This window comes from Protopterus annectens, chromosome 8.part1 (genome assembly GCF_019279795.1).
Source record: "Protopterus annectens isolate FY-2018-M chromosome 8.part1, PAN1.0, whole genome shotgun sequence".
In the NCBI taxonomy this organism is placed as follows: domain Eukaryota; kingdom Metazoa; phylum Chordata; order Ceratodontiformes; family Protopteridae; genus Protopterus; species Protopterus annectens.
Genome location: NC_056742.1, coordinates 462,667,193 through 462,692,042, shown reverse-complemented (window position 1 = coordinate 462,692,042; position 24,850 = coordinate 462,667,193). Strand labels below are relative to the sequence as shown.

The 24,850-nt window shown below is 39.4% G+C and overlaps 1 protein-coding gene across 3 annotated transcripts in view; it reads right to left on the bottom strand.

Moving 5' to 3' along the window:
• LOC122810405 (ankyrin repeat domain-containing protein SOWAHB-like) overlaps nucleotides 1-24,850 on the bottom strand; it is a 651,779-nt gene that overhangs the window by 534,809 nt on the left and 92,120 nt on the right. For 2 of the 3 annotated variants that reach the window (XM_044082012.1, XR_006366097.1), the window contains exon 2: nucleotides 4,869-4,941. The exons of the other annotated variant lie outside the window; for it this stretch is intronic. In XM_044082012.1, the coding sequence (XP_043937947.1) occupies nucleotides 4,869-4,941 (73 nt within the window). The remainder of the gene's footprint in view (nucleotides 1-4,868; nucleotides 4,942-24,850) is intronic. 3 annotated transcript variants of the gene reach the window in all.

Genomic DNA, 24,850 nt, shown 5'->3' with positions numbered 1-24,850 from the left:
CCAAACTGCAGATCCTAGCCTATAGAAAGTTCTTTCTCCTGCTGAGGCTTTAAAATTAGGTCTAATGAGGATTATGCTATCTCCCTGGCAATGTTTAAATGTGTAGTTAGGCTGTTTGATTTGTAATTGTTTTCAGGAGGGGGCATTGTCCCATTATTAATAGTTTATAAATTTGTGAGCTAAGTAGAAATGTGGATTCTTCATTTACAGGTAGCCAGTTATAGTACTATAGAAGTTGAAGTGATGAGTGTGGCTTTCTGCGTGAAGTGCAAATCTGTAGGTTTTATTAACAGTAGTTTATATTTTCAAGAAATGTAGTCTCCCAGAGAGTAAACGCCCTGTGCACCACACACAATCCAATAATAAATATAAGAAAGAGAAAAAGGTGCTGGAGCGAACCAAGGCTGCAAAACTGAAAGGTCATCCAATACTGGAATAAAACAACGATATCCACAAGTATGTTTATTCAAAAACGAAGACAGTGGTAAGTGCTTTCACCCAGTTAGGGCTTCCTCAGACCATATAAAAATACTGTCAGCTTCACTATTATAAAGAAAAAGAGCGACAAAACAAAACCAATTAAAACATTTAAAAACTATTAAAGGAACAGCGTCCCTCTATCACACAAATAAAGATACAAATCTTGTCTATAAGAAAAAACCTTATTTAAAGAAACTACTGTGTCATCCTAGGCATAGGTATAGTGAGCATGTTATATTTGGGACTTTCCCTTGTAACCAGTGTAATTTTTGTGGGAATATTGATTCTACATCCCCCTTTATACACCCTACCAGTGGTATTAGTTATGAGTTTAAGGTCCTTGCTAACTGTAGTCTGTCTTGCATCCTGTATAGTATGCAAGGCATTCTACATTGATAAAATGGACAGGAAGCTTAGGGACAGAATAAGGGAGCACTTTTATCAGATCAAGATTGGATCCATGGTTAATGCCCTGTCCAAACATGTCCGATGTACAGATGATACCCATGTTTTTAGTTTTAGAGTCAGTGAAGTGGTTCCCATTAATCCTAGAGGTGGGGACATAAGGAACTGGACTGAGACACAAGAAGCAAGATGGATTATTAGACTGAGGGCGGATGTCCCCCCAGGACTCAATGATAAGACACCACTGAAGCCTTTTGTTAAGTCCATAGGGCTTAGATTGGAATATTGATGGTTTCTTATGAATACTTATAACTGTATATTTGGTTTCTGGGAGATTATGGATGATCATTCAAGGAAAACATATTTGCATCTATCTGAAGGGACTACATTGTGGGTAGCATGTACATATTAGATCTATGTATATGTTCTTTATATATATGTCTATGTACTTCTATTTACTGTTATGCATATGAGGTTATATCTATATGTAACTCATTGTTATATATATGAGGTTACATCTACATGTGTTGTGTGACATTACGATTTTATAGGACAAGATATACATGTATTTTTATATTTATATATATTTGTATCTTTATTTTTGTGATAGAGGGACGCTGTTCCTTTAATAGTTTTTAAATGCTTTAATTGGTTTTGTTTTGTAGCTCTTTTTCTTTATAATAGTGAACAGCTGACAGTATTTTTATATGGTCTGAGGAAGCCCTAACTGGGTGAAAGCGCTTACCACTGTCTTCGTTTGTGAATAAATCTACTTGTGGATATCATTGTTTTATTCCAGTGTTGGATGACTTTTCAGTTTTGCAGCCTTGGTTCGCTCCAGCACCTTTTTCTCTTTTTTATATTTATTAGTAGTTTAAATTTTCATGTGTTTGAGCTTGATTATAATGGTATAAGGGACATCCCATATTCAGTTTTAAGGACAAACACATTTTTTTTTACCTAAGGCAGCATAAGTCAAAGGGGTTAGCATAATTTTAGTTGGTGTGGTGTCTTGTTAATAATATTGTTAGTATATCTGGACAGTGAAATAGTAGAGAGGAAGGTAAGATCCAGGTACATTTGTACTGTTGCTACGGGTAGTGGGTTGCCATCTGTTTTAGTAATTGTGAGACCTAGGGATTTTTGAAATTTTTGGAAGGTGCCAAAAATCATGCTGATTTCTCAGGATTAATTAAGAGTATATTTTATTAGTCCAATGGCATAAATCTATAAAACTGGCTTGTAGTTTATGTTAAAGATTGCTGATGTGTTTACTATGATTCAAGTAATAAAGTATCATAATAAAGCACCAAGCTAAGCTGGAGCAGGTCAGGGGATAAATCACCAATGAAGAGGTAAATAATAGTCGTACTAAAACAGATCCCCCTGTTAACAGTACCTTCAGAAGAAAAGCAAGTATCTAAGTGGACTTGAAAAGTGCTATTTTGGAGGTAACTTGAAAGCATCTAATAGTCTTTGACCCAAAACTGAATTTGTGTAGCTTATAGAGGAGTACATTATGGAGATCCGCGTTGGTGCAGTGGTAGCATTGTTGCCTCACAGCAAGAGGTTCTCCCATTCAATTCTCAGCTGGAGTGCGGGGAGTGCCTTCTGTGTGCCTCCCCGTGGTTGGGTGGGCATTCGAAAGACATGCGTAAATGGGTTTGCCTTCGTTGAAGGTTGAACGTCGAGCTGGCACCTCGGTGTTCGTGAAAATCTACTGCCAATCATTAGCAGACCGGAGTTCCGCTGTGGCGACCCCTAACCGGGAAAAGCCGAAAGACAAGACATAGAGAAGTACAGTATGATTTACAGTTTTGAACACTGTTCCTGTTGTATCAAAGAAAAGATCTCCTGTTAGTTTGTAATCATTCCTTATGTTTATAAATGACATCATTGCCTCAGTATAATGCTGTTAAGGTGTTTAAAGAATTGCTGAAACCATGTTACTTATCACAAAAAGTCTGTATTTATTTATGTGGTCCCAGATTTGCTTGTGTTATGTTTTTTGAACGATTTTTGTAATGGGACATTGGTGTGCTGTAGGTCCATAATCTTTCAATTCTTTGGGGGTATTTTTTGGGGAGAAAAGGGTATTGTATAACCATCCCTAAAGCTGAGGGACAAATAGAGGTGGTTAAAGAGAGGTTGAAGATATATGTGAGTGATATTGCTATGAAGCATCCTGACATTCCTAGGAAGTTGTGGTGTAGTATTGAGAGCTTAGAGACAGCTGTTTATTTACATTGAGAGGAGCTTTCTTTAATTGTGAGTTGCCTACAGTAGAATGTTGGGCTGTAAGCTGCTAAGGTATATTGCTGGGAAGATCAAATTTGAGAGTCTTGGGTTTCATTGACAATTGATGGTGGTTCTGAATATGGACGTGAGTTTGGATGTCTGTTTATAGAAATATTTGTGTGTGTGTGTGTGTGTGTGTGTGTGTGTGTGTGTGTGTGTGTGTGTGTGTGTGTGTGTGTGTGTGGAGGGGTCTGTGGAAGAGTGTGTGTGTGTGTGTGTGTGTGTGTGTGTGTGTGTGTGTGTGTGTGTGTGTGTGTGTCTGTGTCTGTGTGTGTGCATAGCTGCCTCAATGTTTCCATGCATGAGTGTAGGGGGGTACCTTTGTCAACACGATGCATGGGCCACTAGACAGAACAATAGCATGGACAGGTGTGACAGTGCTAGCATGTGATTCAGAGACATACTAATGAGCTGATTATGAGGTCTCTAAATTGCATTCTGTCACTGTCACTCTAATTGACCAACCTGCAATGGGAAATTAGCAATAGTGATGAGACATTTTCTGAATATTAGGGAATACTGCTTGAGATTTTAAAACATGTGCACCCTTCTTCAGAGTGGACAAGCTGCTTCGGTAGAGCTCCGTGTTTAAAAACCTCTGATACTAGAGAGCAGCCAGTAAAATGAATCATTCAAGCTCTGGAAGGCAATACTGCTCATTCAAAACCAGAGAGCTGCAGTGAGAAAGCTTGCACTGCAAAATGCCAAAAGCATGCTTTGATGAACAAACTATTGTTGCAAATTGGTAGCTTTAATGAATAAATTAAACAAGATAGTTGTCAGAGAAAATTAGTATGCTGTGTTTGTCCTAATGGTCAGCAAATTAAAATAAAAATGGAGTATGATTGAGTTTAACAGCTCAGAGTAAATCTTACTGAAGGAACCCTCCTCATGTAATTATATGACTAACATGACTACATTAACTGTAGGAAGGCTAAAGAAGTCAAAACGTGAAATTTGTGACTTCTTTAAATATATGTTGTGATCAGCGAAAGGTAAAAGTAATTTATTTGGTCTAGCAAATGTATAATTTTATAAAGCTATAACACAACTTAACAATTAAGCCAACATTTTATCCTGCATTAGTCCTCCTTGTTACTGTATTCCACTGAGTTTGTAAAACTGAAATAAATAACTCATTTTACTATTAATATCCAGAAACATAATCATAGTTTTGCTTGTTTGCTCTGGATTTCTTTGTCTGATAGGAGAACAAGTAATATTACGTTATCTCTGTATACTGAATGTTTGAAACCGAAGTTTCTAAGGTACACTTGTATACAACTGATATACAACAAACATAATCCCAAATCTCTGAACTTTAAGCTGTTAGTGTGTATTCTGCATAATAAGGTAAAATTCTCTGGAACCTTCTATCAAGCTTTGAAATGATTCAAGGTCAGGATACAGACTGCATGCCCATTTGCACCAAGCACAATGTCAAATTGTCGAATCTCACGGTGTTTTGCATCTCCACAGGAATACCAAAAACTGAAAAAGACTTATTTTGCTTTCTCTGACAGTTTATTTCTGCTCAGTAAAAGCATTCAGACTCAGACATTTACTGCTAAGCACTTAAGGTATCTGTTAAATTGAGATTATGGTAAATAGTTGACTTTTCTTGTTTGAAAATAGATCATTTCATAAGGAAATGGTTGAATTAAAGCACATTGCCAGGCACTTACTGTATGTGTTGATCAGTAGCTTAATGATTTGTTCTTGGCCGTGAAGAGCTGCAATATGCAGTGGAGTGTATCCCTAAAATTCAACAAAAATCCGATGAATTTTGAGACGGAAATACAATAGTCATCTAGTATAGAAGATAAAGCTTTTACTAGAAGGCGTGAAAACCAGAAATTCAAATGAATTATTAAAAAATTCACTTTATACTGAGCTGATCCATTTATTTAATCATGCTGTTTCCACTAGTAATAACTCTTCTGGATGGGTTAAATGAAAAAAGTCTCATTAAGTAATAAATGGTGATATATTTTATATGTATAAAACGAGCAACACAGAAGCCTCACACAACAGTTTAAAAATTATACCAATCAAAAACGGACAGGTGTATTCAGCTGACTCTTTTCTCCTGCCGACTGCTCTCTTTAAATATCTTGCTAGTTCTATCTGACTTCCTGTTCTTGTTGTCACAACGATTATGGAGCTTATAATATACAGTGCTAAACCTTCATACGATGCTTACATCTTCTCTACTGAATTCTAATTACACCTCCTTCTCTGCAGAAATATTTCTTTGTGTTATTTGTTATTAATAACTTTATAACATGTTATCAAACTTAGAACATTTTACCTCCTTCCCGTGGGCATTAACTCTGAGCATCTCTACGTCTGAAATAGGCAGAAGCTGGTATAGCCTTCTTCTGTTGTGCTGAGATTTCAAGCATTTTACAATATCCTCCTTCTGACCCTTCTTCAAGGATTCACATACTGAAAGATGCTACCATTTCTTTTCTTGAAGATGTTTACTGCAGATTTGAGTTCTAGCCACATTATCTGTACTCTTGTACAAATGCAACTACCCCAGTTAGTGACAGTAACTGAAATGGTGCTTCACCACTGACCTGTGCCATGGTATTAAAATAACTTTTCTAGTGGTTGGGATGGTGCTACCTGTCCTGCTAAAAATCCTGTTATTTTGCTCAGCACCTTGGCAGAATGAACTACCTTTAACTTACCTGCTGTCATAACTTTCATTTCCAATATTTCTTTGCATGAGAACCATCTGACTCTCCCCAAAATCATCAAAACCACATAATCCACAGATGAGTTTGCCCGACAGCAGGACTTAATAGTTCTTGCATTTAATTTCAGCTGTTCTATGACAACTGCTTCAATTTGCCAAACTCATACCAATGTTATTCTTCTTAAAACTCTCCTTACATTACTCTTCTAGAAGCTTTACGCCACTGCCATTAAGAGTGATATTAAGCATCAGAAAATGCGAGATAGGATTAGCAAGCCTGAGTTTAAAACATTAGATTGGTTAGTGTACAGGTATAGACACTGCTTCTTTGAAGATGTCTAAACATTTTAAATGTTTTATATAACAAGCGTGAAAACTGAAGTTGTGATTTAACAGGAACTGCTAGTGATGTATCATGTCTGTCAGTTTTGTCTCTCTCTTTTATATATATATATATATATATATATATATATATATATATATATATATATATATGTGTGTGTGTGTGTGTGTGTGTGTGTATCTATATCTATATCTAATCTATATCTGTATCAATAGTTATTTATATATCTATATACATGTATACATGCATGCAGAAAATGGTTGTACCCAAAGCATGTTTACACTGCATCTCTAGATCTTTTTCTGCCTTCCATTGATGGAGCAGGTCAAGGTAGTGCACCTCAGATCATCATAATGACGACATTACTGCTCCCCAGAAATGATCACTTTGTACCAGGCATCCACCTTCTTAAAAGAGCCAGCAGGGACTCCTTAAAGTCCACGTACAGGACAAAAATCATGAAAATTCTGTTCAGTCTGGCACATTATGCAGGAGTCCTGCTGTTTCACTTGCAGAGGTAACCATTGCCAGTTAGAAATTCCACTTGAGGAGCAACATAGTAAAGCCTCACACATGGGCATACATTTGAGAATCACATATCATGAAATATTCTGCTTTGTTTTATTATCCATTTGTTTACTGGGGTAGTATACTGATCACAACTGACCATTTGCTGTCACTGCCTGGGTGAAATAATTGACAAAGAAGAAATACATGGAATAGAGAGGCAGTAAGCTGTGCTTATCAAAAACAGAAAGTAATAATATATGTCAAAAACTGTACAGTAGCAATTGATAGATATAGCAACAATTATGAGAGAAGTCGATATTTTACAGCTTTACATGATTATATTTCAGGTTTACATCACAATGGAAATGCTTTTGGGTAATGACAGTCGGTGTAGGAGAGGTGGAGTTAAGAAAGGTGTTAGTATCCGAGAGAGGCTAGAGGTTGAGAGACACTTAATGAGATGTGGCCTGCAGTGTGGGAAGTACAGTTTGATCTGGTGTGGAGGAATTTTTTAATTTCATCAATGAAGTTGGAGAAGGATGGCTGTAGTTCCTTTAGGTGGGGGTATTACCATTTTTTAAGAGCAAGGATGGAGAACGAGTGGTGGGTACAGTATAGCCAGGTTGTAGGGGGGGGGGATTGTTTGGGAGAAGTGTCTTAGGCTGTAATGTGTGTGCTTACTAAAAAATTTCTATAAAAGCAGAGTTAGTGATGAAGCAACAGGTTTTATTTTTAATAGTCCGTAATGTGGAAGAGTTTTTTCTTTGAGGCTGTGGCTACTACGGGTAGTCTATATCTGAGCTGAGCCAGAAGGACCCCTTTGCCTATAGCAGCCCTGGCTGGGATGGATAGAGAGAGTCAGGTTTTTCTAGCCCAGAAGAGAAGTGTGTTAACTTTTGCCATTGATTTCTCAGTATGAGTTTGGAAAGCTAGCACTACTAGCACTGTACTAACCCTGATGTGCATGGGCTAAAAGCTAGCACATAGGATTAAGGCTATGAACTGCGTCCTATAGTCCAGGGTTTGATTCCCTCAACCTCCATTTGCTTAGTCTGTGTTTATGAGCACATCACTTAACCAGACAGTCCTCTGATGTAACTAGAAAACTGAGCTAAGCTCTTAACCAGTCTGTTTGTTTGCATGCGAAGTAACTACCTATGAACCTATGCCTCATACCAAGATGTATGGTTAGGGCATTGTGCACAGGCAGGAGTTCCCAGACAGTCATACTATCTGGTTACATTAGCATAACCTCCAGACTAAGTGCCTGCTGTTAGCGTGATATAAAGTGCTGCTGTCATCTTGCACAACACTGCTTACAACTGCATGATTAACATAATGAGGAATTTTTCTAATGCACTGTAGATGTGGAGTATTACAAATATAAGGAAGGAGTCCTACCTGGTAAACTACCTCATCCACAACTATAAACCCAGTAATGACAGTCAGAGAGAATGAGGCACATGCCTTGCTGTATGTATAAGTGGGACCTCATTGTGTTGTCATGGCATGATGCAGTACTGTTTGACTGGGATAGGTGTGCTCAATTTGTTAACATAGGATGCTGTGAGGATTACATTTTCAAAGGGGTGTGGGTTCCTGGGTCATGTGTAGAGGCATGGATACTATACCAAATGGGGTGGGGGAACGAGGCTGTGCATGGCAGTAGTTGCAGCTGTGAACCAAATCCATAAAGGTGGGGAGGCCATGGTGATGTTCACATGTATTCCACAACATGGCGTATGTAGCTACTGATTGATATATTTTGCCTGGGTCTATATCATAATGTCACATTACAATAACAGCGAACTTTAGAACATCAAGACCACAATCATGAAAATCCTTATTGTCAAAACTGCAGAAGAGCGTACTGTAGAATGTCGAAATGTACTTAACTTTTCATAGGGTGAGTGATTTAGTGGTGCGGTGTTACTTTAAAGGTCTTTAGTATGTATGTTAAAAAATATGTCAGAGTTCACGTTGCTTGATTCTGTTGTCTTTGGAGTAGTTTGGGTATGTGTGAGTTTTAAAATAAAAATAGATTGTTTAATTGTAGTTGTATTTGTTAATTTAGTGTGGAGCTTTACAGGTAAGGTATTCTGGTTTTGAAATTAGTAAAGTTCTTGCTGTTTTGGTTGTTATTTATCCACCGCTAGACTGATGTCCTTTCTTTAAAGCAGTGCAGTCTTGGAGCTGATATATTTAATTTTCAGGGGGTGTGAAGGGTACAGGGGGGCATAGCCCCCCTGCAAATGTGAAGGAGGATAGCTATTATATGTGTCGGTTGTGTTACTGTTTTCAATGTTTTGGGATTCGGTGTTTTCAAAGTCGGTGTTTTAAAGTTTCGATAATGTGTATTTTCGTCATTGTAGTCTTGATGCTTTAACATCTGTTTTTATGGTACTGTGATATTATGAAGTAGATTTATTTTGCCCACACTCATACAAGGACTGTCATGGCCACCTGAGGAAAGCATAAGTCAGGGACAATGAATCGCTACTGTAGGCCTTCTGCATGCATGGCATGTGTCTTCTTAGTAAAGGTGTTGCAGACAAGCATTATCAAGACCAGATTTGATAGGGATGGTATAGGATGGGAATGTATCTTAAAATAAGTGGTAATTATTTATTTAATTACATGCCTTCTCCTTCTGTTCTGTCACTTTGATACTCTCCAAATATTTACATCTGACTGGCTAACAAAGGAATTTGCACAAAATGTTTCTTAATTTTTCTCTGTTTTTATGGCATGTTTGATTCTACACATCTAATTAAAATAGATCTATTTATTATGTTCCAGTCAGAACATATTTTCAGATTAGTGAGACAGAATATTCTTAACACTTCAATATGACTCCATTATGGATTGAAGCAACATCTCCATAATAAAAGTAGCACTTAAGGATGTACCTCTCACCTTGAGACACATGGTGTTGCCTCTTTTCTGAACATGTTTCAATAAGGGTTCACATGTTGCTAAAGGCTCCTGCTCATATTTAATGTATTGATTCCTTCATTTTCTGATGACTGGGTTAATCTATGTCAGGGATTTTAAGAAGTCAGAGCCTACTGTGACACTGTTTGGGTGAAAGACACCCACATTCACTCACACATAGCAAATACACGGGTGGTTTGTTGGACTACCAGTTCATCTGTGGTACATCACTGGAATGTATGATAATAACAAGAGCATCTGTCAAAAGCCCATGTTGACACAGGAAGAATGTTCAAATTCTGCACAGAAGCCACCCCAGCTGGGAATTGAACTAGAGAACCAAGCTCTGGGAGACAGCAATAACCATTGTGTTATTTTGCCACCCCACCACTGTTTCCAACAATCAAGTCAACAAACAGAAAACTTCCATTTTTGAGAAATATCACTGGATATCATGGAACTAGAGAACATGACCCCCTTAAAAAATGCTGTTTGTTTAGTTTGAATTTGTATATACCTTTATGTTTGTAGAAAAAAATGCATTAAAATTTTAATTATATTTCTTCAATATTTTTTCTTTATGCTGGAACCCAGTTACTATATTTTTTATATTAGTAAAAGGAGCATGACCACTTTGCATTAAGCTGACATTTTAAAGGGAACATGGGCCACATAACTATCCATCCCATCAAGGGGACATGGGGTACATAACTATCCATCCCATCAAGGGGACATGGGGTACATAACTATCCATCCCATCAAGGGGACATGGGGTACATAACTATCTATCCCATCAAGAGGACATGGGGTACATAACTATCCATCCCATCAAGGGGACATGGGGTACATAACTATCTATCCCATCAAGTGTGATACTTAAATTAAAACATGTTTCACACTCAGGTATTTGATATTAATGGACTTCATTGCCTTATTGAGAGGATACATCTTTATACCACAGAATACATTATAACCCAATATAGTACTTTTACAAGAGATATGAACGCCCTAGTAGGACATCATAGCCTTAAAAGGCATTGTTGCATGTTAGTAGCTTCATCATTTCATCTTCTTACGTAGATGCTATGGTGTCACAATTATTATGAGGTTGACAGATTGTTTTCTACTTTTTATTATACCATCTGAGACTGCAGTCAGGATTCAGAAACCAACCACTATGTTATGCAAAGCAGCATGATGAGCGAAGATAATCAGGGTGGGGCTGATTCTAACAAATACATAGCAAGATAACACTCCCCAGGTAAATAGCATGGTTAGCATCGTATGTAAATGACCACATAATAATACACGACTGAATGACATTATGGAAATGAGCATAACAGCAAATATAAATGAGGATAAATAATATTGCAGTACAATTCAGAAATGCATCAAATAGTGCAGCACGTCCCTTTGGGCAGTGAGTTTCTATATCATCATTTCCTTGTGAACACAGAAACTGATTTTACCAAGATGCCTACTGTAGCCATCTGCATTAGCTAAATTGCATTATTATGATCCGTTCTCACAGCCAGTGTCGGTGATAGTGCACACTATCATCGTCAGCTGTGCAGATAGATTGGACCACATCTGCTGTATCATCACCTCTGTAATGGAGATCATTGAACACTATTGTGTGAATACAACACTACACTACAGCTTGTAGACATGTGTGCAATACCAGTCTCTGTGGATACTCATATGTATAGCATTGGCTATCCTTGCTACATCATGAATACTACACAGTACATTGACAGTTTACTGCAGCATGTAGAGGAACACATATGGTTCTCATGGACTGCAGAAGACAGAAGCAACTGTATACATCCATTTTAAAAAAAAATAGCCCATTCCCTTGACAGCAAAGGTTAAAACTGATGTGTACAACAGTACATCGAAGTCATGCAGTACAGTACATTGACTGGCGATGGTGTGCATCAGATATTGCCTAACCTATTTAACACAGAGGGGTGGGAAGGGCAGAGATATCACCTGTTGCACAGGTGGGGTGGGTCACTGTAACAAGGATCAACAATGGCTACATAGGTGGAATGAAAGGAAGGACAAGGGATGTGGAAGTGTTATTATGTAACACAGCTGGGTGATGGTGTGGAGTTGGGTACACTGTCTACTGAATGTGTAGAGCTTCTTGAGGGGGACAGGTGAACAAATATTTTGGGTGCTTGCATAGTACTAGTGTTGGGAACACAGCTGCAGCAGATGGCAGAGTGCTGCACAGATGTGGATGTATCAAGGCCTGTAACTCCACAGCTTGTAGTGATGCAGACTGTGGAAGGCCTCAGCCTTTGGGGTATCCCCTTCATGGAATGGACTGCTAGAGACATCCACTGGTAAGGATGGAGTGGAACTGTGGGACCATGGCTGCCTGGCCATACAATACAGAGGACCACATGGAGGCCACATCTAATAGGACAGTCCAATCATGTCACTGCAGGCTGACAACCAGTAGCTGCAGGTGAGGACCGAGGTGTAGCCATGGCAGGGTGAAGGGAGTGGCTGCTGTGAGCAAAGGGGTTAGGGTCCTTGATTAGCAGATTCCATTGGTGCATCACTGTACATAAAGCAGTTATGCACTTCAGCTGTGACTGCAAATACAGTATTGACATGGCCGAAATGCTTAAACATTTTGTGTGTGTGGTAGTTTAACTCCTGCAGATTGCTTGCTATATTTTCAGAGGTAATTGTTTTATTTTTCTTGGACTTCAGCTCAGAGAGGACTTTTTTATCTTTATACTGAGAGGGGGACAAGGTCAAGGACCTGTACAGGATCACCATATAACCTAGCTATAGTCGTTGGTGGGAAAGTTACACTACATGACACTGAGGAACCTGACTTGTTAGTGCATACCCACCATGGTGATGGAGAAACAGTGGCTATAAGTCAGAACTCATGGGGCTGCAATAGCTGCCAAGTCATAATCCAATGAGCTCAGCAGAAGTGTGTGCTTCCTGTTCCTATGTTGTTGCAGGGCATCATCCTAGAACTCATGACACTCAGTGCATTACTCATTTCTACTATTGTATTGAGGACTGATTACCAGGCTGCACTTGACTTATTCCCAGTGTTTTACCTAATTCAGGCACTGAACAGGAGTCATTGAGCCATCCACCTGCATGGTGTTCCCTTTGCATTCATGCAATTCATTATGTTTTATATTGGTGCCACTGCCCACTGCTGTTGCATGAGCTTGTGGTAACATGTGCTGGGGTGCTAGAGTTATCCTGTCCTTCTCTTCCCAGTGGAGAGGCAGGCAGGAGTCACACAGCCAACACAGTTGTGCCAATGGACACTGGTGGTATGGTGCCCTGCACTGTGACTGTGCTATTATACTGTGTCATGAGAAGGTGGCCATCACTGTCAGGCTCAGATGATACACAAACAATAGGCATGTCCATTACAGCCCACCCCATGACTGTTGTACCTTGTCTGGCATAATAGTTAAGATGTTTACCTCATAGATGCAAGATACAGAGTATGATTATTATCTTTGAAAAGAAATTGGCTAAGTGTAAAACGGCCTGTGGGGGCAGCTAGTCTAGTACCTATGTGTACAATTGAAGATAAGCAACAACCTCATATCCCAAAACTATAACTACATTTCCAGCAACATATAATGCAGAGAATGAAGGTATAATTACCTGTTCATTTATGCTGCAGTGCCTACATTATAGACATACCTGTGAGCGAAATATGCCAATGTCTATCATCAACAAGCTCATGCCTTATTAATGTCTTACGGTAGTACAAACCAGGTATATCCCCAACACAGACACTTGATGTTGCCATTTGCCCAGCTCCCACTTTCAGGCTTCCACTAGTGACGAATGTCCTTTATTTGTCCCCAGAAAGGGACAGCAGTAAATAATCTGGACTGTCATAGGATAGCTCCACTCATGGCCATTTTCTCCCATGTAATAGCTTATGTTTTAATGCAGTAATGCTATATCATATCAATACCCCTGCTGTCGATCTGTTGTGGTCACTAACATCATTCATATCCATAACAATGTCCAACCACACACTGTCCTGGAAGGCCCTGCCATCCTTGTTGGTGCTTTGAATACATGTTCCATGCACACATGAGTATACAGTAACACATTTGTCTCTACTGAGGAGGACTCTTCCAGCCACTAACACTGATGTCATTTACATAATTATACACAGGGACATATATCTATAGTCAGTGCCTGAGCATAAATATTTCTCCCCTCAGCTCTATCAGTCCAGCATTCATGCTACAACTATGGCTGCAATAAAGCTGCATGCATGCTACATTGTGCTTTTTTCAATCCACCTCCTCACAGCATTCCATTTGGAACAGCTTGGAGACAGAATGTGATGTAGCTCATGGCCTTTGATCCATCTTTATGGACAGAGAATCCAGCCTAAACCAGTTATCAGGTGTGTGTCCCCACACACCCCACTTTTCTCAGTTTATGGCAACTGGATTCTTGTTGCAGAGGATGTGTCTTCCAAAACATTCCCTTATTTCTGTTTCATACCTAGTGTGGTTAACCTCTGTCATTAAGCAATCTGTCTGTTGGGCTGGCAATGGATGGACTTGTGCTCTGTCTGCTCAATCTCCTTTTTAAGCCCACCATATTGCCAGTCCTACTGTGTGCAGGTTGCTGTTGAACAATTCTCTTCACTACAGTAAATATATCGGATCTGCATCCCCACTTTCTGATTGTGTGAGTTCCCATTACCACAGCTGTGATAGTTCTGGCTTTTGTTATGAATAAAAAACAAAACAAAACAAACAAAAACACAAAAAAAAAACACTTCCTTTGTGAAATATATGTTCACTATGAAATTGCAATACACATAGCACTATGATCCCCACAGTGGTGAGTATGACTTTTTGTGCTGTTACATGTCACATAGTCCAGCAATTATACTAATTAAATAATTCAGTTAAAATGTTCTTGAATCTTGCTCATAACTGCATGAGATATAAGGTGTACATCATACTCTGAGGCCTGTGTCTGCCTGTGCATATGCATGGTAGTGCACGATATGAGCTGAACATGCCCAGGCTGTTCAATTAAAACCACACACCTGTGGGCCTTTGCAACCCAACAAGTCACCCAAAGGAGTATAAGGGTCTATATTTAGTAATCGGAAATCAAATTCACTGAATGGTATTTACATTAAAACTACCATTCAGTGAATTTGCTCTTGTAGGGGGCTGTGCCCCCCCCCCCAAAATTATATATACCAAATCTGAGATTGCACTACAGTGAGGAAAGGGCAAATTTTCTGATCTTCACTGTACTGCGATCTTACTATTAACATTTCGCTGAACAGTATTTTCGATGTAAATACCGTTTGGTGAATTAAATTCAGTATAGACCCCGAGTATAATGGCACATCTGTGCTGTTATTGGCAGTGCATTAGTGCATTGTCATGATAATGTACTATTTATATGTTGGCAGTGGCATGCTACCATGTATGACAAATGTGCATCTGCCACACCCCTCTAGGCATGTCTGTTGTGGTTGCAATGCTGCACATAGATGTTGGTCTACTTCCCACTTTCATGCTGCCCTTTCATTTGCACTATGTCCCTTTTGTGATGTGCCTCAAAGCAACTTAGACTCCTTCTGGTATCCAAGGGGTAAGTGTCTAACTTATGGAAGGGCTGAATTTGGAAGAGCTCCCTTGTGGTGCAGCTTGGAGACCAAGATCTTTTTCTACCTGCTGCACCCACACCACTGTAAATGCTTGTTGGGAGGGACTCATATGAGGACTCCAGTGCAAGGTCGATACCTGGTACACATACCTTCTTTTTCTGGCATATATATTTAGCTCATACCTTCCAACTACAGCCTTTAAACTGCTCTTTGCTGATACTTTTTCTGCCATACTCACCTCTAGTGTTCTTTCCCACTCTGTTTGCCCTACGGGTTCACTCCGCTCCCCTACCCTGCCCCCATTTCCCACACACCCCCAATACTCCTAGCTTTATTCCTATCTTATGGGATACAACAGAGACCTCGTTTCTGATAAAGGAACCACCAAGGAAAAGAATAGTAGTAGCAAAAACAACCACAGAGGTTCCAAATACAGCAAATGCAATTTTTGCTTTGTTTTGTTGATTCTTTTATTCTAAAAAGTACAAACAGGTAAGCACTTTTACGGATAACAAACTCCGCTTCATCAGACCATGTTAAACACAATGTAACAGATGACTATTAAATGTTACAGCAGCCAATCAAGTACAAGTCTAGAAGGAAGGGAAAGGTCAGTACATTTGAATTACATACTGTAGTGCAAAATAGACATGCTTTGTGCTGGCAATTGAAAGCAGCTCACATCCACAATGTTAAACACCATCAAACTTTTGCAGCCTACAGTATGTAATTCAAATATTCTCACTCCTACCCAGCATGGCTTCCATCCAGGCCATAGCACAATAACTGCTCTACTCTCTTTCCTAGAAACTGTCAATCAAGCCCGAGATTCAGGCCACTTAGTTTCTACTGTTTTACTCGATCTGTCTAAAGCCTTTGATACTGTTTCCCACAAGCACCTTCTCTGTCATCTCTCAAACCTTAATCTCTCACATAATGCTTTATCCTGGTTCTCCAGCTATCTATCAGACAGATCACAGGCAGTCAAATGGAAAAACTCTACCTCTTCCTTCCTACCTACCCCAACTGGCGTACCACAGGGATCCATCCTTGGGCCAATGCTTTTTAACATCTTCATCAATAACTTTCACACTGCTATTCCTGCTGCTAAAATCATTCAATACGCAGACGATTCAACCTTAGTCTGCTCTGCCTCAAACCTCTCTGAATTGCTGACTAAAACCCAAACTGCCTTCTCAACAACTGAAAACTGGATGCTCCAAAACCACCTCTCTCTTAATGCAAATAAATCAAAGATTCTACTATTCCCTCCCACAAAGATCCTCTCCTACGATAAAAACAACTTCAAAGTCTATAGTCAAACCAATTCACCTATAGAAGTCGTCCCCTCTGCCAAACTACTTGGCATTACTGTAGATGAACACCTCAAGTTTGATATTCATATTCAACAAAATATTAAGAAAACCCACCAAGAGCTAGGTATGCTGTATAGGAATAATAGTTTTCTCTCCAACTCTACCAGGCAAACTCTGGCCTCGACTTATCTTCTTCCTTCCTTATTATACGGATCCCCTCTCCTAACCAACCTGTCCTCCTCTATCACCTCTAAACTAGAAAACTGCTACAACAAAATCTCTAAATTTCCCTCTAAATCTAAAAATACCACCCATCACTGCTTAACCCTACAATCCCTGAATTGGCTTGAACTCCCAAACTACCTAGACTATCTCCAACTCACTACTGCACATAGACTCATATTTCACCCAACAAAATGTCCCACTCTAACATCCTTCCCCCTTATACACCCAACAGAGCTCTCAGATCTGAAAATCAGAACTTAATTACTATCCATAAACCTAAACGTCCTGCTGGCCAACTTCTCCTATCTTTCTCACTAGGCAAAAAATGGAATTCCCTTCCCTCCACACTAAGAACCATACCAAACTCAGAAAACTTCAAAAGCTAACTATTTAAACACCTGTCCACTAAATGGAAATGTACCTGCCTTCACCCAACCTAATCCAAGGGGGTTCTCGCTCTGGTTCCCAAGCTCTACAACTCTCATAGTTATCTTCTTATAAGCCTATCTAAGAACTCAACAATTTCTATAGCTTCTCTCTAAGCTCTCACCTCCTACAGCTACCCTCGCACAGCCCAACCTTGTAAATATTGTAAATAGCATTCTACTATTGATGTGTGTATGTAAAGCGTATTTACATTTTCTTAAAAGTTATGCATGTAAACTGCTTCCACACCTAACCCATATCTGTTTTCCTCAAATGAAACTGGGTGATCCATACCTTCAAGCTTAATGAATTTGTTTACTATGCATGATATTGAATGCATTTATGAGTAACTATTCTACATAAGATCTTTAATATTAACTATCATTTGTATCTAAATTGTATAATGCATCTTGGTACTTTTGTCCCCGGGCCACCACTGAAAATGGGTCAATTCAGCTGAGTGGACTTCCCCGGTAATCAAATTGCAAATAAATAAATAAAATAAAATAAATTTTCAAGGGCAGTAACTGATGCCATTGGCATTGGTCACATTAGTAAGCAGTGCTGGCTTCATTATACTGACCTGAAAAGGCACCACTCTGACCTTCTCCCCCAGTGGGAAGAACAGATTAGGGAGAGAGAGAGAGAGAGAACATGTGAGTACTACAGTAAGTATGATGGTATAATGACTGACTTCACACAATTAGGCCTTAATCTAGATCTAGAAGTAGTGAAGATCTAGAAGTAGTGATCTCCATGCATGTGCTATGCTCATGTTTGCTTTTTCTGCTTTATGTCTTTCAGTACCTGATGAGAATAAAGAAAACAGGGCTACCTGCTAGAGGTGGCAGGCAAATCTGTCCAGGTGTCAGGGTGTGTATATTGCACTACTTTCATACCTGTATCACTGCTTTACCTGGTTAGCGCAGCACTGCCCAGGTTTATAATGTTGCTAAATAATTTAACCACTGAATATAGGTTTGCTTTGCTTTTTTGTGTCACACAAAGTGCAAATGCATGTGTAATGTGCTACTGTCCTTACTACTGTTAGTAATGTGCACTGCTCTCCTTAGTACTACCAGTAATGTGTACTACACTCCTTAATGTGCTACACTCCTTACTACTACCAGTCATATGTGCTACTCTCCTTGCTACCAGTTATATGTGCTACTCTCCTTAGTACTACCAGTTGAGTGTACTAAACTCCTTAATGTGCTACACTCCTTACTACTACCAGTTATATGTGATACTCTCCTTACTACCAGTTATATGTGCTACTCTCTGTAATACTACCAGTTGTGTGTACTACACTCCTTAATGTGCTACACTCCTTACTACTACCAGTTATATGTGCTACTCTCCTTACTACCAGTTATATGTGCTACTTTCCTTAGTACTACCAGCTGTATGTACTACACTCCTTAATGTGCTGCACTCCTTACTACTACCAGTTATATGTGCTACTCTCCTTACTACCAGTTATATGTGCTACTCTCCTTAATACTACCAGTTGTGTGTACTATACTCCTTAATGTACTACACTCCTTACTACTACCAGTTGTATGTGCTACTCTCCTTACTACTACCAGTTATATGTGCTACTCTCTTTACTACTACCACTTATATATACTACTCTGTTTACTACTACCAGTTAAATGTGCTATTCTCCTTACTGCTACCACCTATATGTGCTAGTCTCCTTACTGCTACCAGTTATGTGTATTTGCTACTCTCCTTACTACTACTAGTTATATGTACTACTCTCCCTACTACTACCAGTTGTGTGCACTACACTCCTTAATGTGCTACTGTCCTTACTATTACCAGTTATATGTGCTACTCTCCTTAATACTACCAGTTATATGTGCTACTCTCCTTACTACTACCACTTATATGTACTACTCTGTTTTCTACCACCAGTTAAATGTGCTACTCTCCTTACTATTACCAGTTATATGTGCTACTCTTCTTACTACTACCAGTAGTATGTACTACTCTCCTTACTACTGCTAGTTATATATACTGCACTCCTTACTACTACCAGTTATGTGTACTACCCTCAATACTACTACCAGCTATATGTGCTACTCTCCTTACTACTACTAGTTATAGGTACTACTCTCCTTACTACTACTAGTTATATGTACTACTCTTCTTTCTACTACCCGTTATGTGTACTACTCTGCATACTACTACCAGTTATATGTGCTACTCTCCTTACTACTACCAGTTATATGCACTACTCTCCTTACTACTACCAGTTATATGTACTACTCTCCTTACTACTACTAGTTATATGTACTACTCTCCATACTACTACCAGTTATATGTGCTACTCTCCTTACTACTACTAGTTATATGTACTACTCTCCATACTACTACCAGTTATATGTGCTACTCTCCTTACTACCAGTAGTTATGTGTACTACTCTCCATACTACTAACAGTTATATGTGCTACTCTCCTTACTACTACCAGTTATATTTACCACTCTCCTTACTACTGCTAGTTATATGTACTGCACTCCTTATTGCTACCAGTTATGTGTACTACTCTCAATACTACTACCAGTTATATGTGCTTCTCTCCTTACTACTACTAGTTATAGGTACTACTCTCCTTACTACTACTAGTTATATGTACTACTCTTCTTTCTACTACCGTTATGTGTACTACTCTGCATACTACTACCAGTTATATGTGCTACTCTCCTTACTACTACCAGTTATGTGTATTTGCTACTCTCCTTACTTCCAGCAGTTATATGTGCTACTCTCCTTACTACTACTTGCTATATGTAATACTCTCCTTACTACTTCCACTTAAATGTACTACGCTCCTTACTATTACCAGTTATATGTGCTACTCTCCTGACTACTTCCAGTTTTATGTGCTACTCTTCTTACTACCAGTAGTTATGTGTACTACTCTCCATACTACTAACAGTTATATGTACTACTCTCCTTACTACTACTAGTTATATGTACTACTCTCCTTACTACTACCAGTTATGTGTACTACTCTCCATACTACTACCAGTTATATGTACTACTCTCCTTACTACTACCAGTTATATGTGCTACTCTCCTGACTACTGCCAGTTTTATGTGCTACTCTCCTGACTACTGCCAGTTTTATGTGCTACTCTCCTGACTACTGCCAGTTTTATGTGCTACTCTCCTTACTACTACCAGTTATATGTACTACTCTCCTTACTACTACCAGTTATATGTGCTACTCTCCTGACTACTGCCAGTTTTATGTGCTACTCTCCTTACTACCAGTAGTTGTGTCTACTACTCTCCATACTACTAACAGTTATATGTACTACTCTCCTTACTACTACCAGTTATATGTGCTATTCTCCTTACTTCTACTAGTTATACATACTACTCTCCTTACTACTAGTTATATGTACTACTCTCCTTACTACTACCAGTTATATGTACTACTCTCCATACTACTACCAGTTATATGTGCTACTCTCCTTACTACTACCAGTTATATGTACTGCTCTCCTTACTACTACTAGTTATATGTGCTACTCTCCTTACTACTACCAGTTATATGTACTACTCTTCTTACTACTACTAGTTATATGTACTACTCTCCTTACTACTACCAGTTATGTGTACTACTCTCTATACTACTACCAGTTATATGTGCTACTCTCCTTACTACTACCAGTTATATGTGCTATTATCCTTACTACTAGTAGTTATATGTACTACTCTCCTTACTACTACCACTTATATGTACTACTCTGCTTACTACTACTAGTTATATGTACTACTCTCCATACTACTACCAGTTATATGTGCTACTCTCCTTACTACTTATATGTACTACTCTGCTTACTACTACTAGTTATGTGTACTACTCTCCATACTACTACCAGTTATATGTGCTACTCTCCTTACTACTACCAGTTATATTTGCTACTTCCCATACTACTACCACTTATATGTGCTACTCTCCTTACTACTACCAGTTATATGTACTACTCTCCTTACTACTACTAGTTTTTTTGCTACTCCCCTTACTACTACCAGTTATATGTGCTATTCTCCTTTCTACTACTGGTTATGTGTACTACTCTCCGTATTAACAGTTATATGTGCTACTCTCCTTACTACTACCAGTTATGTTTGCTACTCCCCTTATTACTACCAGTTATATGTATTACTCTCCTTACTACTACCAGTTATGTGTGCTAGTGTCCTTACTACTACCAGTTATATGTACGACTGCCCTTACTACCACCAGTTATGTGTGCTGCTTGCCTTACCTACTGCTAGTTATGTGTACTTTCTCCTTACTGCTACTAGTTATATGTGCTACAATCCTTGCTACCACAAATTATAGATGCTACTCTCCTTAAAACTGTCAGTTATACCTCACAGTGCCATCACATTGCAGAATGTACATAACTTGATTGAAGCAATACATATGAGTGTAGGTCTCTGCTGAATACTTTGGCAGTTTGTATTGTTAAGTGCCTCATGTCTATGTGATCACCATGAAGGTAATGTGAACTGCTCTTGCCTGCGTGACACGTGATACTTCATCATTGTCCAGTCCACTGCTCTTCACTGCACCAAGTGAACCTAGCATACCGTGGGTATGAAATTGCTGGGCTGTTGCATACAACTGTATCAGCTATCAAGTTTATCAAGGTGCAGTATTATCAAGGGAACATGTATGTCTGTTGGTAATCTGAGGCATATTATATGTGGTATGGTGCTACCCTGTACCGTGCATCCCAGCATTTGACCCACTGAGTATGCTATTTGCCCATATACTGTTATACCACTACAGGACTGTGCAGTTCATGTGTGCATTGTTATTTCTGCCTAGCTTTGGTGTCTGTAGTACATATAATCTGGTTAAAAGTCATACAATGCATCAGTGCCTTACACAGTGGTGACAGGTCATCTCCCAACATACCCTACCCTGTTACCCCCATTGTCCTGTCATAGATATGTCCCAGGTCTGTCTATCTGGCATATTTTCACATTGCTCTACCCTGTTACCCCATTGCCCTGTCATAGACATGTCCCAGGTCTGTGTATTTGGTATATTCTCACATTGCTCTACCCTGTTACCCCCATTGTCCTGTCATAGACATGTCCCAGGTCTGTCCATCTGGTATATTTTCACATTGCTCTACCCTGTTACCCCATTGTCCTATCATAGACATGTCCCAGGTCTGTTCATCTGGTATATTTTCACATTGCTCTACTCACTACATTTTCCTCCTTTCGGGGCCCGTAGTACAAAGATGTAGCACAACTAATTGATCATCATTTTATTTCTGTTCTCTTTATCTTCATCATTCTATTTACTCTTTGTTGTTTTGTTTCTGTCCTTTTACATTCGTATTTTCTGCCAGCTACAGAGCTGGATGTGTTGCAGTACAGTTACTGTGTCCTACTCCAATCTTGTCACCTCTTGCCAAGTCCCTATCAGTCTAAATGCTGGCCTCTTTGTAAAGTGACAATCATCATCCTGTGGGAAGTCATCTGAAGAGCTCACTGGTGGCCCCTGCTGCTGCTTTGACAGTAGAGGTGTAGGCACCTCATCAGGATGGTTTTGTTGGGTCTTGTGCTGAGCTGGATACCCAAATTAGCAAACTAGAAAGAATCCTCATGCTGTTTGCAGAGCTGCACAGCTGTGTGGCCCTGAACACCCTACCACCAGTGTCCAGTTCTAACCATAAGTGCAGTCATGGAGGCGGCTGACTTCTAGTTGGGGTCACCACTGTGCAGCTTGGCAGACTGCCTTCACCTCACTATGTCACTCTTCTTCCTTGTGTCTGTCACTTCCCTCACTAGTTCATTGCCCATTCTTACCCATCACTAATTGTCCTACCTTTGTCTGACTCTTTGTCTGTCTGTCTATTAACTTTGTCAGTAGTATAGCAGGTTTAAGCAGCACCCTGAGAGGGTACCATGATTCAGCACCCCACCCCTCAGCTCCTTGAGCAAATTTAAGCCAATCATTACATCATAATGATTGACTTATTACAGATTCATTCCCCCAAGGACATTCCTTCTAGCCAACTGGGCAGATGCACAATATGCCTCCCTCCTGCCCAGCCATTCAGGTGCCATTTCTGTGCCCTGCCCCGGCGCTCCTTTATTTCATTCAAACAGGAGGACTGTAGGGCTCCATATGTGGTCTAAACTGTAGCAACTACTTACTAATTTGTAGCTAGCAGTTTGCTACACTCTATAAGTAAAAAAATATTTCTCTCTTTCTTTTTTTTAACTAAAACCGGTGTGCTGAAGTGCTCCATGCAGAGAGAGGATAAACTGTAGTTGCTACAGTTTAGACCACACACAGAGCACTACAGCACTCAGGTTGGACTGCATTACAGATCAGGAATGCCTGATTGTGGCCTCTCAACACTTTGTGCCTGGGGTAGTTGAACATCTTGCCTCACTCTAGGTATGGTACAGTTCTTTATGGCTCTCCCTTTTTATGGGTATCTTCCCTTTAGAGCATTGTGCATGTTATATGTTTGTGTTGTCTGGTTCTTTATGGCTCTTCCTTTTTACTGATATCTTCCTTTCAGATAATTGCGTGTGTTATACTTGTTATATGTTTGTGGCATCTGTCTCTGCTGTTATCCTTATACCCTCCTTGTGTGTGTTACATGTTTATGGCATCTGTCCCTGCTGCCACTCTCCTTGTGTGTGTTATATGTTTGCGGTGTCTGTCACTGTTGCCATCCTGACACCCTCCTTGTAGGTGTTATATGTTTTTGATGTTAGCTGCTGCTGCCATCCTTATACCCTCTTCGTGCACATACCTTCTCCAAGCTTCCTTTACCTTTTACCCTTCTTATAAAAACAACAAAAAACATTATCAATCTCCCCTAAAAAATGCTCTAGCTCTCCAAATCCAATAACACTCTTCCTTTGCATCTATCCTCTTGTGTGTTCCTCTGCTTGCTCATCCCCACTTCTGACCTCCTTCCATTTCATTTATAAAAAAAAATAAATAAAAAAATATTTGACATTTTGCTGTGTAGCTCTTGAATGGAGCACCCATGATATACAGGATCAGTGCTTCAGTGCACATGTGGACACTTTGAGGACTCTATTTGAATGCTACTAGGCTGTGGTCATATGACCTGACATAGGCAGTCCATATCTGTGTGGGATGTCTGAAGATGTTGTGAGCGAATATCCCACTTATGAAACATTTGCCTTGGCACATCGTTACTACTTATGCATGATTAACCCCTATCATTTTGCATCTTGCAACTTTGGTTGCACTATTCAGTGTTCTTAGTGTTGGCATTTATTCTATATCCTAGTGCATATTTGGTACTCTAGCAGTTAACGTAATTACTACAGTGCCATATTATTGACTGCATCAAATCGTTACCTGAATCCAAGAATAGGAATCAAGGTAACAAAGGAATTGCAAAACCTCCTGCTAAAGCTTAAGCAAAAACAAGGTTGGGTTGCAACTTCAGTCATATTAAAGACCTCAAAGATTCCAGTGCGGCTCCATATCTATTAGTATATGTTGATTTACAACAA